A 13,193-nucleotide genomic window follows, 5' to 3' on the forward strand; every position below is an offset into this window, starting at 1 on the left:
GGGGAAGCGCGATATCAGCATAGTGGTCGATGTATTGATGATAGAAGTTTGTTAATCCAAGGAACTGCATGACGTGGCGCTGTGTTGTGGGTGTTGGCCATTCTCTAACTGCCTTAACCAGTGCTCCGTTTGTTTTGAGTCCATCTTTGGATATAACATGGCCTAGGAACTCTGTCTCCTCTTGCATAAATGAACACTTGGAAAGCTTGCAAAAGAGGCCTGCCTTGCGTAGGAGCCTAAGAACGTTTCTGATGTCTTGTAGATGTTGCTCTTTGTTATCAGAATAAATCAGTATATCATCTAGGTAAACTACGGTGCATTTATCCAGCACAGGATCCAACACGTTGCGCATCATGGCTGAAAAGGCGGCAGGTGCGTTGGTGAGCCCGAAAGGGACGACGTTAAACTCATAGTGACCGTAGCGTGTTCGAAATGCCGTTTTATGTCGGTCGTCTGGATGAACGCGCATTTGATGATATCCGGATAGTAAGTCGAGCTTTGTAAAAAATCGTGCTGTCCTGAAACGATCTATTAGCTCGTCGATTCTTGGTAGTGGATGGCGATTCTTACGGGTTATTTTGTTTAATCCTCTGTAGTCTACACACATCCTCAGTCCGCCATCCTTCTTTTTAACGAATAAAACTGGTGCTCCGTAGGGTGATGTACTTGGAGAGATGAAGCCTTTGCGCAGTAGTTCTGTGAGTTGTGTTTTTAGTTCGTCTAATTCAGCAATTGATAAGCGAATGACTGGTCTTACAGGTGGATCGGTATTATTTTCAGTCTCGATTCGCATGCTATCGCCACGATCCTGAGGGAGTCCGTCCGGTAGTGTGTCAGGAAAGAGGTCTGGAAATTCTACTTGGACAATTTGTTGAATCGATTCGGGTAGTGTTGAGTCTAGGTTTGTTGGTGGTGAAGTGGTTCTTACTTGGGCCAAGAATGTTGTCGTTTCGGGTTCTAATGCTAATGCAGCAAAGTTTATGGCAGAAAGGCAATTTTGACGAGCGGAGAAGGAGGTATGCCCTCGACATTCCCATAGTATGTGTTTACCATCGTGTTCAAAGTGTAAATCGTTAGTGCGCCAGTTGATTTGGGGATTGACTGCGGTTAGCCAAGGTTTCCCTAGGATGAGATCATATTTTTTCGAGGGGTAGATGATACTTTGAATCTTTTCACCATAGGAACCACGTTCGAGGGTAACAGATGCGGTTCCTGGGGACATGACTGCTGTGCCATTCGGATGAATGATAGGGATAGGGTTCGCGTTGTCTATGATAATGTTATGTTTTCTGCAAAATTTTGAACTCAATACATTTCCTTCTGCTCCACCATCAATGAGGATTCGCGCAGGGTGTCCGTTGACGGCCCCAATGAAGGTTAGTAGTCGTCTCGCATTGGTGTAGACAGCGGACAGGGATTGGAGGTGTGTGGCATGACGACGACGACGACGGGGTGGTTTACTAGCAAGGTGTTCGTGGGAAGTAGAGGGGGTAGGTGAATTTTCATTTGTGTCTTGGTTTGAAGATGGTTTGATTTCAGTGACAGATGACGCGGGATGGGAATCGGGGGAGAGGTGATTTAGGGAATCCGGAGGAATGGAAGTGGTGTGGTGCAAGGTGCTTTTAGAGGGTAGTGATAAGAGAGAGGATAGAGAAAATATGGGAGAGGAGCGAGAAGGCATAATCATGGATTTAGGAGAACTAGAGTTTTTATTACTGTTGTTACTACTTAAATCCATATGACTACGCCCTCTAGAGCCCAGGACTCGAGGGTTGGTGGTGAGAGCGAGGCTGGCCTGGTCTACAGCTCGCTCTCCTCTTTTCCCGAGTCGTCGTAGTCGTCTTGTTGTTCCAGGTTGTTCAAGTTCCTAGTCACGCGGCAGTTCTTGGCCATGTGTCCCTTCTTTCTGCAGCGAAAGCAAGCGCCTGCGCGGCGCAGTTTTGTTCTGTCATTTTCGGTGAGCTTGGAGAGTGGTCTGTTGTTAGTCGAGGGGGGGCGATGGAAGTTCGCTAAGCCTGTGGAGTTTGTACTCTGTAGTAGGAAGTTATTGAACATCATCTGCATTGCGTCTAGGTCCATCGGGGTCGGTGTGGGTTGGCTTGTTTGGCTTGTCATGATGGGGGGTCTAGAGGAATGTAAAATGCTGTGGATCATCGTAGCCTGCTTGATGGCCTGGTTGAGAGTCTGAGGCTGGCGAAGGAGGACTTCCTTGCTTGTGTCTTCTACAAGGCCGTAGGTATAATGGAGGACAAGCCATGATTCCTCCAGTTTGGGTGTGAGGCGTTGGAGGCGGCGGAATTTGGCAGTGTATTCCGCTACTGAGGATTTACCTTGTTTTAATTGAACCAGTGCTTTCTGGGCTGAAGAAGCCGTGTCAGGGGGTGTGAAGTTTTCGATGAATTTACTTCGGAAAGTGTCCCATGGTGTATCAATTGTCATTTCCGAGTCTCGCCACCATGCCTTGGCGTCTCCTTTCAGGTTGACAACGGTATATCGGACCCAACGTGAGTGGTTAAGCTCCATGATCTCGAAGTACTCTTCTTGGTTCTCCAAGAAGTTGAGGACCGCGACAGCGTCGACGTTTCCCTCGTATGGTTCTGGTTTGGTAGGTTTTATCACAGCAGCCACCGTGCGGACATGGTCATTAAAGGCGGCAGCGCTAGAAGCACTATCCTGTCGGGATTCGAGGAAGGTTTGCACAGCGTTCTGCACGGATAGGCTGGTACTGGCATCAAGGTTAAGAGCTTTCAAGGAAGTGGTGAGGTTGTCCATGGCAAAAAAAAAAAAAAAAAAAAAAAAAATCAAATGCAGGGGTAAATTTTTAAATTTTATCTAGGAAAATATCAGAGGGATCTAGGGAAAAATATCAGAGGGAAATATAAGCGGTTTCTGGCGGGGTCGGTGGTTCGATGAACCTTTGCTACCATGTAAATAGTAACAATCAAAGGTGATCTTAGGTGGAATCGAAGGTCAAAGGATACTTTATTTGGCTATAACGTAGTGGACTATTTATACTGATAATTGATAGGGTTGGGGCTTGGTGTCTTGGCACTTGGGCTTGGCCTCTTGGCGCCTGGGGTGCGCGTGATAGTTGAGCCCTCCTCAAAGGTTTGAGTCAGTATTGTATAACACGTTTGCACAGAGACCCTCCATTGGACTCATATTCCTCAAGAGGACGACGGGCTGCCCGACCTTTAGCTTCAGAATGTTAGAGGGCATTCCAGGAGGATTTAGGGAATTAAGGAATTCCGTAGTATAAGTAGCTGCTATTGGGCCCTCAGCATCGGGGATAGAATCCTGTCCATAGTAGACTCTTGGGTCACCACCTGGAAACATTCCTGTTGCTAAAGCATTCAGTTTGTCGACATCCTCATTAAGCGCAGATAAAATGGCACGACTTTCCCAGTAGCTCAGAGAGAAATTAGGATAAGTTCCAACTGCGGATATATGCTCGCAATGAGCTGCTTCTCCTCGGAATCAAGGCCTGTAGTTCTGAAGATACACTGCTCAGGCAGCTTGATGTAATCGTTTTCAAACCCAATCTGTATCGTGCCCTCTGTACCGCTTCCTACTTGAAGCAAATAGTCGACGAAAGCTTGAGCCTCTGGATCTGAGGAGCCTCGTAATACCCTCATGTTCATAGTGAGCCTGAGCATTGTTACATGCTCCCAAAGCGCTGATCTTTTTAAGCAAGCATGTACAATGTCCCCTCTTGACCCATTTTTCACAACAGGAAGTCTCCTCCAAACACAACAATTTTCCCGCCAAATGGCTCATTGATCTTTGTGAGGTCTCTTATAGTCCTATCAACAGCTTCAAAAACATGGCGGTGTTGCATAGGACCTTCATCCCAAAAAATCACATCTGTATTTATAATCCTGTTTGCGATACTTTGCCCATGCTTGAGGTTGCAAGTCGAATTCGAATAGATTGGGATCGGTATTTTAAAAACAGAGTGCGCAGTGCTTCCCGAATTCAAAATCAGTGCAGCTATTGCTGAGGAAGCTACTACGATGACTTCCTTTTTAAGGGTGCCACGGATGTAATCAATTGCTGTATTGAAGAGAAAAGACTTTCCTGTCCCTCCTGACCCATCAATGAAAAACAATCGCCTTGTATCCTCGCCTTTGGTAGCCACAGGATCGAGGAAGTAAATTTGAGCGAACTTGAGAGACCCGATCCTGTGTACCACTGCCCCGTTGATTCGGAATGTGTACACGCCATCCCTGGCGTTGGCAAGTTCACGATCGTAGTTGGCACCCAATGAGACATAAGAGAGTGAAGAATTGTATTGCCTTATATGAGTCCGAAAGTCACAGCTTTCTTCAGAATTACCACTGATAAGATCGATTAGCTGGGGAATTGGACGAAGTTCGGGCAGCCTAATTTTTCCTTGTCCACAACAGAGCGAGAAAACCGGCGAATGAATGGTAGAAGCTTTTAGACGCTCTTCAAGCCAAACGAACGCCTTACAGTGTCTGCACTGGACCATCTCGCCGATCGAATGCCTGTGAGATATAGAACTGATGCTGTCGCCAGCTACGATCTCTTCACGAAATTCTTCTATCGTGACACGGGCAATGCTCCCTGGATTGACTCTGGCACCAGCTCTATATCGGCATAAAGATATTAAAATATGCATTTATGCAATAATTGACGCATTAATTTTTTTTTTTTTTTTTTTTTTTTTTTTTGCACCTTATCAGTAATAGCCTTAATCTCTTAAAAGGTTTACCGAACGTCTGCCTCAATTTCTGCCTCTTGTCGCGAAGCTCGATCCCGGCGTTGCATGGTTTCGCGGACATTCAAAGCTTCTAAAGCTTGGCCCTCAGGTATGACAGCCCTATTCAAGATGTAATATTTCACCAAAAAATGTGCATAGTCAACACCCAACAGTGACAGTCTCATATCCATATCAGTTTGTGAACAGCTTCCATTTATTCATTTACATGTTTTCAGGCAGAGTAGTTTGAATAATTAGTGGATTGCGAGGGCATGGTGTGTGTACTCCTTGAGTGCAAAATGCTCCCACATGCGCATGGCCTTTTTGCTGATCTGGGACTGGTATGGGGCATACATGTATTTTAGGTGACATAGTAGGCTTATTAGCATTTTCATTAGACAGGTTTTCTTTCTCTTCAGGAACACACTATCCTGATTTGGTTTCAGCGCATAGTGCTAGCTTGGGTATTTTATCGATAGTTTGGGCAAGCCGCGTTCGAGGCTCTGAAGTGTTCAGTACTCCCACAGCTTCTGCAGGCACGCATGGTTGTATGAGATGACATGATATTTCAATGCCTTTTTGTATGAAGATGCGTTGTCCTTATTGATCAACATCGTGTTAATTTATAATATCATTTTGAGCCCTTCATATCAGTGAGGGATAAAGGAAACATTCCTTCGTTGCTACCTAGGGAAGCTTTGAAAATAAAGGACGTTTGTGAATTAAAATTTCAGGGTTCTGTACCGATTCCATATTTGGTAAGGCCGTGTATATCTTCAAAAACTGCGCCTGAAACATGGGTAGATCGGAGTTGTTTATTTAAAAAATTCTCACAAAATGCAAACTTAATTCCTTGAGACACCTTTCTCAATGGGCGCGAATGCCCTCTCGACATCATCGACGTTCAAGTCACTAAAGTTTTCCCATTTCTCCAATAATGAAAACGCCTGCTCAACTTCTTTTGGATCCAAATCACCAAGCTTCACCCACTCCTGCTCATATGGATCTTGTAGGTGCACATAAGGCTCTCGATTGTCTGCTTGGGTTAGTTTCCAAGTCATACACCGGGCGTTGGAGCCCGATGGCTTTTTTTGACAAAGGGAGCAGTCTAACGACTCGGCAGCTTCTGTGTTCAAGCACATAAGGGATGATGTGGAAGGAAAAGCGTTCGCGGAGGGCAAAGGATCCATGAAAGAAGCCGAAAGAGAAGTGATGGTAGCCTTCTTTCCTATGTTGTTCCTGGTTATACGTTGAGCATGAGAAGGAAGAGCTTGAGGCGAAATGTCGGATTCACTTTTTCTCTCTTAATTTCCTTCATAGTGAATGAGGTCGCTTCGCTCTCCTACTTTCTTTTGCTTCCTCTCGCAGGAGATGGGGCATAGGGAGAAGAAAGAAGAATTTTGTTTTGCCCTCAGAGTTTGACTCCTTGTCGAATGAATCTTTGGAGTGGGCCAATGAGAATTGCGAGCTTCTTTCATGGTGTTGCTTTTATGTGCAATGCACAATATAATAAAAGTGAGGGTTAAGTGTAGAAGAAAGCAAGTATGATATGGACGGTTTGAGGTAGAAGACCTTTTTTTTTGCCTTTTATACACTCCTGTAACCTAATGTTTATTGGAACGCACAGACTTGCAGAGATGAATATGAACACACACATCGAAATATGTATAAACGTGGTTTATTAACTCAGCTTTATTACGGGTGAGGCCGGTTTTTTTGTGTGTAGTGTCTCGTGACCAAAAAGTTACTTAGCACACAGTCACAAAACCTTACGACTTTAGTATATAGATAATTTTGTACAATACGGTATTTCGCCCAATTTTCTAGAGCATTCCTTGCAGGACGTTAGCTAGTATAAATAGAATAAAGACACCTTTATTGTACCCTTAGATCCCCCTAGAATACTACCTTGACTTTTGCAATCTCCCACCTGAAGGATTGGAACGGCACTTCATGGGTGCAGACGTCCGGAACTTGACGTTTACACGGACTCTTCGGACAACGACTGAGGCATTATGATCAATAACAAGACCTGGGCGGGCACATGGACCTCGAGCGCGAAAGCCCATCACATCAACTGGAAGGAGCTCCAAGTTGTGTACTTTGCAGTGACGTTACCTCGGGTACAAAGTCGCATGGTGAAACCTAGTGATCAACAACACGACCACTATCGTCTACATCAACAGGTTCGGAGGGACCCGTTCCCCATAACTGATGGAGGTGGCAGACAGAATCTGGAAACACTGCCTGGCTACAGGAACGAAGCTCCGGACCACGTACATGTATGTACCTTCGGCGTTCAACCCTGCGGATGCGCCTTCGCGTCAAGTTCACGAACAGCTGAAATGGCGGATACACCTGCAATGTTTTAACCTAATTGATATAACTTACTATATAGAAGCAAAAAACAAATGTAGCTTTTTGTACGCATGTATTAACAGCATGAACGTTTTCCTCATTAACAAATCAAATTTAAGGTTTTATTATTTTTACCAGGTCAGGATCACTTATTACCCTCAACACAATCACGCGCTGGGCGAGACGAGTGAGTTCCACCATCAGCGCATCAGCAATGCGTTGAAAACGAGAATCCGATACTTTGTGGAGCTTGGTCTTGACAACCGCCGCATTCGTGAGAAGCTTTCTCTCCCTATTTGGCAGCTCCATGGTCGTCTCGCGAGTGAACTCTCAATCGGGACGACTTTGTCATATCGGGTGATGTTGCGAATGTTGTGCGGGATTGCTGGAAGGAGAAGGCTGGGCTCCACGGATGGATAACCTTGCAAAAAAAAGTTTTTTTGTCTTTCGTGCACAAGATGGCGTGGTTGTAGAGAAACTGGAAAACAAGGGTGAAGTGGCCGTTGGATTTGCATCCTTTGGCAGCTGGAGAAATTGCGGCAAGTCCCGAAGCAATTGGATTGGACTCCATTACAGAAAAGGTCAAGTTGGCAAGTTCGAGCTTTTTACCGCCACTGTTCAGGAACGACGCAGCATGCGTGGCATCCCGGCTGCTTTCCTTCTTACGACTGACAAGAAGGCCAAACTTATCGAACTCTGGCTCTCGGCTTTGAACAAGCATGCAGGGCCATTCCGTTACATTACAACGGATGATTCGAACACGGAGCGCCTTGCCATCAAGAACGCCTTTAGTGACAGCGTCAGTATTTACCTTTGTCTTTGGCACATTGCTAGAGCCTGGTCCCAAAAGATACAGACACTCGTCCACGGTGACAACGTCGAGGAGTCGATAAGAGCAAATAGGCACTCCAAATTCACATCAAAAATTCTTGCAAGGCACAATAATATTCATCTCAAGTGAAGATTACTCTCTTTTTTTAAAGATTTTAGAGGTTTTATGATGAAATGTGCAGATTGGGTTCATGCGATGTATTGCCAGAGTCATTATTGGATACAATAAAACCCGACTGATGGGCAACCTCTAACAAGTGTCCTCATCATCATCGACGGCTGCAGTCAATCGCTCTATAAACGAATTGGTGGCAGTTGGAGTAGGTTGTGATTTTGGAGAAGTATTGATTTTGTCGTTCTGCTTGTTGAAGACGGTTGAATACCGATCAGATGGCGAGCTTGGAGAAAACTCCTCGTAGTCATCTTCCAGCTGGTCCACGATGGACTTCCGTCTGCCAGCCTGCTTGGCAGGGGTATTCAGCACCAGAAGGTCCCACTCCTTGTTCTTCGACTCCTCTTCAGGTGATGGAAGCAGGCTTGTCTTGCTGCCCCTGCGAATTTGGCGTTCGTACTCCGACTTTTTGATAATCACATCTTTGGAATATCGATCATACAGAAACTAAATATGTGCAAGGATATGACCATGGTTAGCGTAGTATTATGGCGAAAAGACAATGTCAAATCTGGAAACTGAGACGATCCTCTCCACTCTTACGAGAAGACTAAATAGGCGGTGCATATCGTTTTTCAGGAAATCTAGGACCTCGGCCTCCGTTTGGGGTAGTAAGATTTTGTCACAGGCAGGACCGGCGACCCAAATGTCATCAAGCTCTTTGATTGAAAATACTGTTGCTTCCATACCACGCATACAACATACAGGAGGGCACTGCAATCCATACTTTTTTAGTAGCATACCAATTGATTTCATGGCTTTGATTGTCCTGCGAAGCTGTATGTCGTCTTTGACGTCCGTGCAAAGTCCCTTCTTTAGTTCGAAATTTGCGACCTCAAGGTCTTCCACTGTCAGGATGGTGTCACATTTTCGCGTTCCTGCAATTATGTCGAAGATCCGAAAAAGATGCAAATTCGATTGTCTAGCAGCTGCAAGTCCCTGCTCTCCTCTACAAAAAGTCGGTCCACAAACCAATCAGTATCAGGGTATACTCTGACAGGTGTTATTAGCAGAACACCATCATATCACTTACAGATTGAGTGCCAAACACGCTGTTGCTGGTAGTTGCTCTCGGAAGATTGCGGACCAAAGACTGACAGCATCGCCTTCCGATGCATCCTTGGTTCGGCCAGATAAAGGTCGCTCTGCATGCTTTAGGCTATGGCATACTTTAAGCTAGCATCAATTCTACTACTCGTAGAATACCCTCTCTATCGTATTGAAATAACTCAACAGCTTACATTGTTTTGAGAGCGTCAAGAGAGCGACAATACGGCTCTGAGCCAGGTACACCCTGGAGTGCGTAAATTTTGCTGATGATCGGCTGAGCCTTCACGCCAGCGTCCGTCTTCGCTGCGCATTCTGCCATCTCCACCAGAGGTGTAACGATTGCAGCAAAGCCTGGTTCTACAGTTTCAAGTTCTTTGACAGCGCATGTAGCTAGTCCTTGCTCATAGTCAGCTTTGAAGGCAGCATTCGCACCGGGACAAAACATACTCCAAACGCCTGAGAGCGAGACGCTAGACAACGTAACAGAAGCGAGGATTAGCGATACTGACCTGCAGTCAAGTCAGATAACTTAGAAAAATGAGCGCACAACTTACAAGGCATCTTTGAGTGACATATTATACTCTGGATTCATTTGCTTGCTCGTATCGCTTGCCTTTTTCAGGTACGACAAGGACAGGCGACATAGAGTTTGCCGTCTCGGAGAAACATCATCCTCTACTGCGATGGACTCAGGTAAGGGTTCAAATATCCCAAAGTGCTATGAAATGCAAAAGAAAATAGTAAGAATCAACAGTCTATCTCCTGGCATCAATTTTTTTGAATGCAGTAACAGATCGTACCATCGCATGGGCAATCTCCGCAAGTGGCCTAAATGAGGCGGGCCCTTTCTCAAACCGACGCCGCTTTACCCCTTCCACTAGAGAGTCGTTCGATCCACCACAGCCTTTAGATGACGACGAGGACGAGGAAATTGCTGATGTAGATGTTGAACTCACAGATAACGATCTTTCGCCAGCTCGCTTGCGGTTCGCTGGTTGTTTCGTCTTGACATGGGATGGCTCCTGTGCGTTAGCTGTTGCTTCTGTTTTTGTCTTGGTGGAGCAACATTATCGTCCAACCCTTCCCCTACTGCTTGAATGGCGTCTAAAGGGAGCAAAACAAAAACATTAGTCTGTGATTTGAAAGCCTACTGATATAAAAAGTCATGCAACATTTCGTCTTAGTTACATTCAGCTTGATGTTGCACGAATGATCGGAGGACGCTGCTAGCTGATACATGGGACGAGGTTATGTTGCCAAGCATCAACATTTGTTGGTACTCCGCCCGACATTCAGCCATGTCAAGAACATAATGCAAGGCTCCTTTGTCTCCGTTTCCACGCTCCTTGCCAACATATGAAGTAAAACAGGAGTATTGCTGCTCGAAGGTGCTGTGACCATGAGTGTCGTTCACCACGTAGTCATTAAATGTCTTCATTCTAAACCGATAAAAAGGTTAAGAATGTTACAAGAGCCTGGAGTTAGTTCCGTCTTTCCTAATGAGGAGGGAAACATCGATTGCAACATCATAGGGTAATAATAAGGGCCTAATCTCTGCCTGCATCCGTGAGGCATCAGATGAGCGACAGTGAGCATAACCAGACGCAGAGGCCTTCTGGACAGCGGCTAAAAAGTCCGCACCCGTATGAATGAACAGCCACTGCTGTACATCCCACCCTCACAGACACAGTAAAGGCAATGATTTATATAAAAAACTCCATCTCTGCCCGCACCCATGAGGCATCAGATGAGCGACAGTGAGCATAATCAGACACAGAGGCCTTCTGGACAGCGGCTAAAAGTCCGCACCCGTATGAATGAACAGCCACTGCTGTACATCCCACCCTCACAAACACAGTTGGAGTAAACAAAAGTATTTGCGCTAAAGACACCACCTTTAATTTCAGAGGATCAAGAAGAATGGGGTAATGAAGCGTGAGGTGGTGATGAAAATCAATAGACGTTAGCGACGAAACTTATCGATTTCTGTGTTATTGATAAGCACTAGATAATATCTTTCAGCAGTTTCTTTGTGGTAATATTTGAACTTTGTCACAAAAGATTTGATGGAGACGTGCTCAGTTTTACTTTCATTTAAAGCCCATTTGACTTGATCTGGGTGCTCCATGGTAAGAGATAATGTACAAGAACTATTAGAAATGTCTCGATAAACAACAACATGGAGTTTAAAAATGAGATATTAATATTCAATGACAATTATGGTCTACTGAATGGTCTACGAAGGACGACCTATTCACATTGTCATAGGTACCATGGACGTATGTGTCACCTTTCTTCATTGAAAATCCGACGAGAAATAAAGAAAAATAAACTAAATAAAAAGATCCCTCTGCCCTGCAACTCTGATCTACATCTACTTCTCGAGCCAAAAAGGGGTGGTGTGGGTGGGACATACGTCCATGGTACCTATGACAATGTGAATAGGTCGTCCTTCGTAGACCATTCAGTAGACCATTGTCTACGGTACCATGTCCGTATGTGGCTCCAGAGGGATCGCCAAAGAGAACTAAACTAAAACAAAACTAAAACTAAAAGAAAACTGAACGAAATGAACAACTAACTAAAGAAAATCTAGCCTAGAGTGCTCATGGACATGTTGTTGGAGGTGGCACTCGACAAACGGTAGTGCTTCTCGAAGACTTTCGGGGACGACCAATTCCCCTGCACCATGATATCAGCCACTGGTACGCCTGCTATAGCCGCGAGCGTAGAACCTAAGGCTCGGAGCTTAGGAGCTTTCTTGTCTCCTAAATCCATCAGCGAAGAAATCCTACTCATGTGGGAGCCAATAGTAGTCGCACGCGCCGGCTGGGTGTGGTCTTTCACAAATCTAATCAAAGGTACAATGCTTCTTGTTGGGTCCTTCGGATGAGGAGAGGTAGTGGAAGGACAAGACAGCCTGTCCAGGTAAGCGGTGTATGCGTCGACAGGGCATAGCTTCTTGTCAAAGTGAGAACCAATGGTCACATGCTTAATGATACGTTGCCCATCACTCTTCTCTTTTGGGAAAACAACAACAAGCTGAAGCTTCCCTAACACAATCTTGGAGAGACTGACATCTACACATCTGATGTCGTCTGGTCTCATGAAGCCACAGACGCCTAAGAGCCAACACAGCTTCCATGTAAGCTCCTCAAAAGGCAACTCCATATTTGCTGATGACTGCCGAAAATGGTCCAAAACAGGTGTGATGTCAAAGTGACCAGACCTGGACTCAACGACACCTTCTTGCTTTCCAGCCTTGAGGAACTGGCGGTAGTATTCATCTGATCGTACTCTCTCTGGGTCACGAAATAGGGCGAGGACAGCCGACTTCATGGTCATCAGCGTGGACCACTTCAAATTGCGAGCGACCCGCACGTAGTGTAGCCAGTTCACTACTGGGATCGCGGGGTTAATCCCTTGTTCGAACGAGCCCTCTTTCAGCCAAGTGACGAATTCAGCTTGATGCTTTTCGTACTCTCGCTTGGTGCTCTTGGATTCTTTGTGAGCACAGATAAACTCAGTCACCGCTGGCGAGAGGCCATCTATGAGCATCCTCGTCCTCTTACTCTCCACGCGGTAAGGCCCCAGTGTGGATTCTTGAGCAGGATGTGCGCGTCGCTTCCTGGTGGAGGGAGAACACATGTTCGTGGAATCGGTAAAGGGGGTTGGGTCGCCATTGCCTGTATCTTCGGGAACCAAATCGCCGATGGCCAAAATGGAGTAATTATGGTCGCTTCCAGGCCTTCCTGGTCTAGCTTCTGCAGGATCCTTGGAAGTAAGTTCCATGGAGGACAGATGTAAAGGTTGCCCAAGTGGCTCCACTTGTGTCTCAGCGCATCGAAGTCCACTGCCAAAGGATGAGGTTTCCATGTCATGAACTGAGGAAGCTGGTTGTTGCTGGGCGATGCAAAGAGGTCTATCCGATGAGGCCCCCACTGCTGGTCTAGACGACGGAAAAATGACGGGTCCAGCCTCCATTCGAGCTGCGCTTGCATCCGGCGTGATGGTGCATCTGCTGGATTGAATACTGAAGGTACATATGTGGTCCTGAGT

The 13,193-nt window shown here is 45.8% G+C and overlaps 2 protein-coding genes across 2 annotated transcripts; both read right to left on the bottom strand.

The window, feature by feature from the left end:
- Positions 1 to 5,568: 5,568 nt before the first annotated feature.
- On the bottom strand, positions 5,569 to 5,913 carry BCR41DRAFT_399338 (hypothetical protein; the record flags this gene model as incomplete). Its single annotated transcript, XM_022029053.1, has 1 exon — positions 5,569 to 5,913. One exon carries the CDS (start codon positions 5,911 to 5,913, stop codon positions 5,569 to 5,571), a length of 345 nt encoding a protein of 114 aa, XP_021878350.1.
- A 2,249-nt stretch (positions 5,914 to 8,162) lies between these two features.
- BCR41DRAFT_399340 (hypothetical protein) lies at positions 8,163 to 10,572 on the bottom strand (the record flags this gene model as incomplete). The annotated part of the gene is made up of 7 exons (XM_022029054.1): positions 8,163 to 8,531; positions 8,628 to 9,033; positions 9,118 to 9,243; positions 9,326 to 9,604; positions 9,689 to 9,852; positions 9,935 to 10,186; positions 10,342 to 10,572. 7 exons carry the CDS (start codon positions 10,570 to 10,572, stop codon positions 8,163 to 8,165), a joined length of 1,827 nt encoding a protein of 608 aa, XP_021878351.1.
- Positions 10,573 to 13,193: the final 2,621 nt, after the last annotated feature.

Source organism: Lobosporangium transversale (genome assembly GCF_002105155.1).
Source record: "Lobosporangium transversale strain NRRL 3116 chromosome Unknown BCR41scaffold_38, whole genome shotgun sequence".
Taxonomy (NCBI): domain Eukaryota; kingdom Fungi; phylum Mortierellomycota; class Mortierellomycetes; order Mortierellales; family Mortierellaceae; genus Lobosporangium; species Lobosporangium transversale.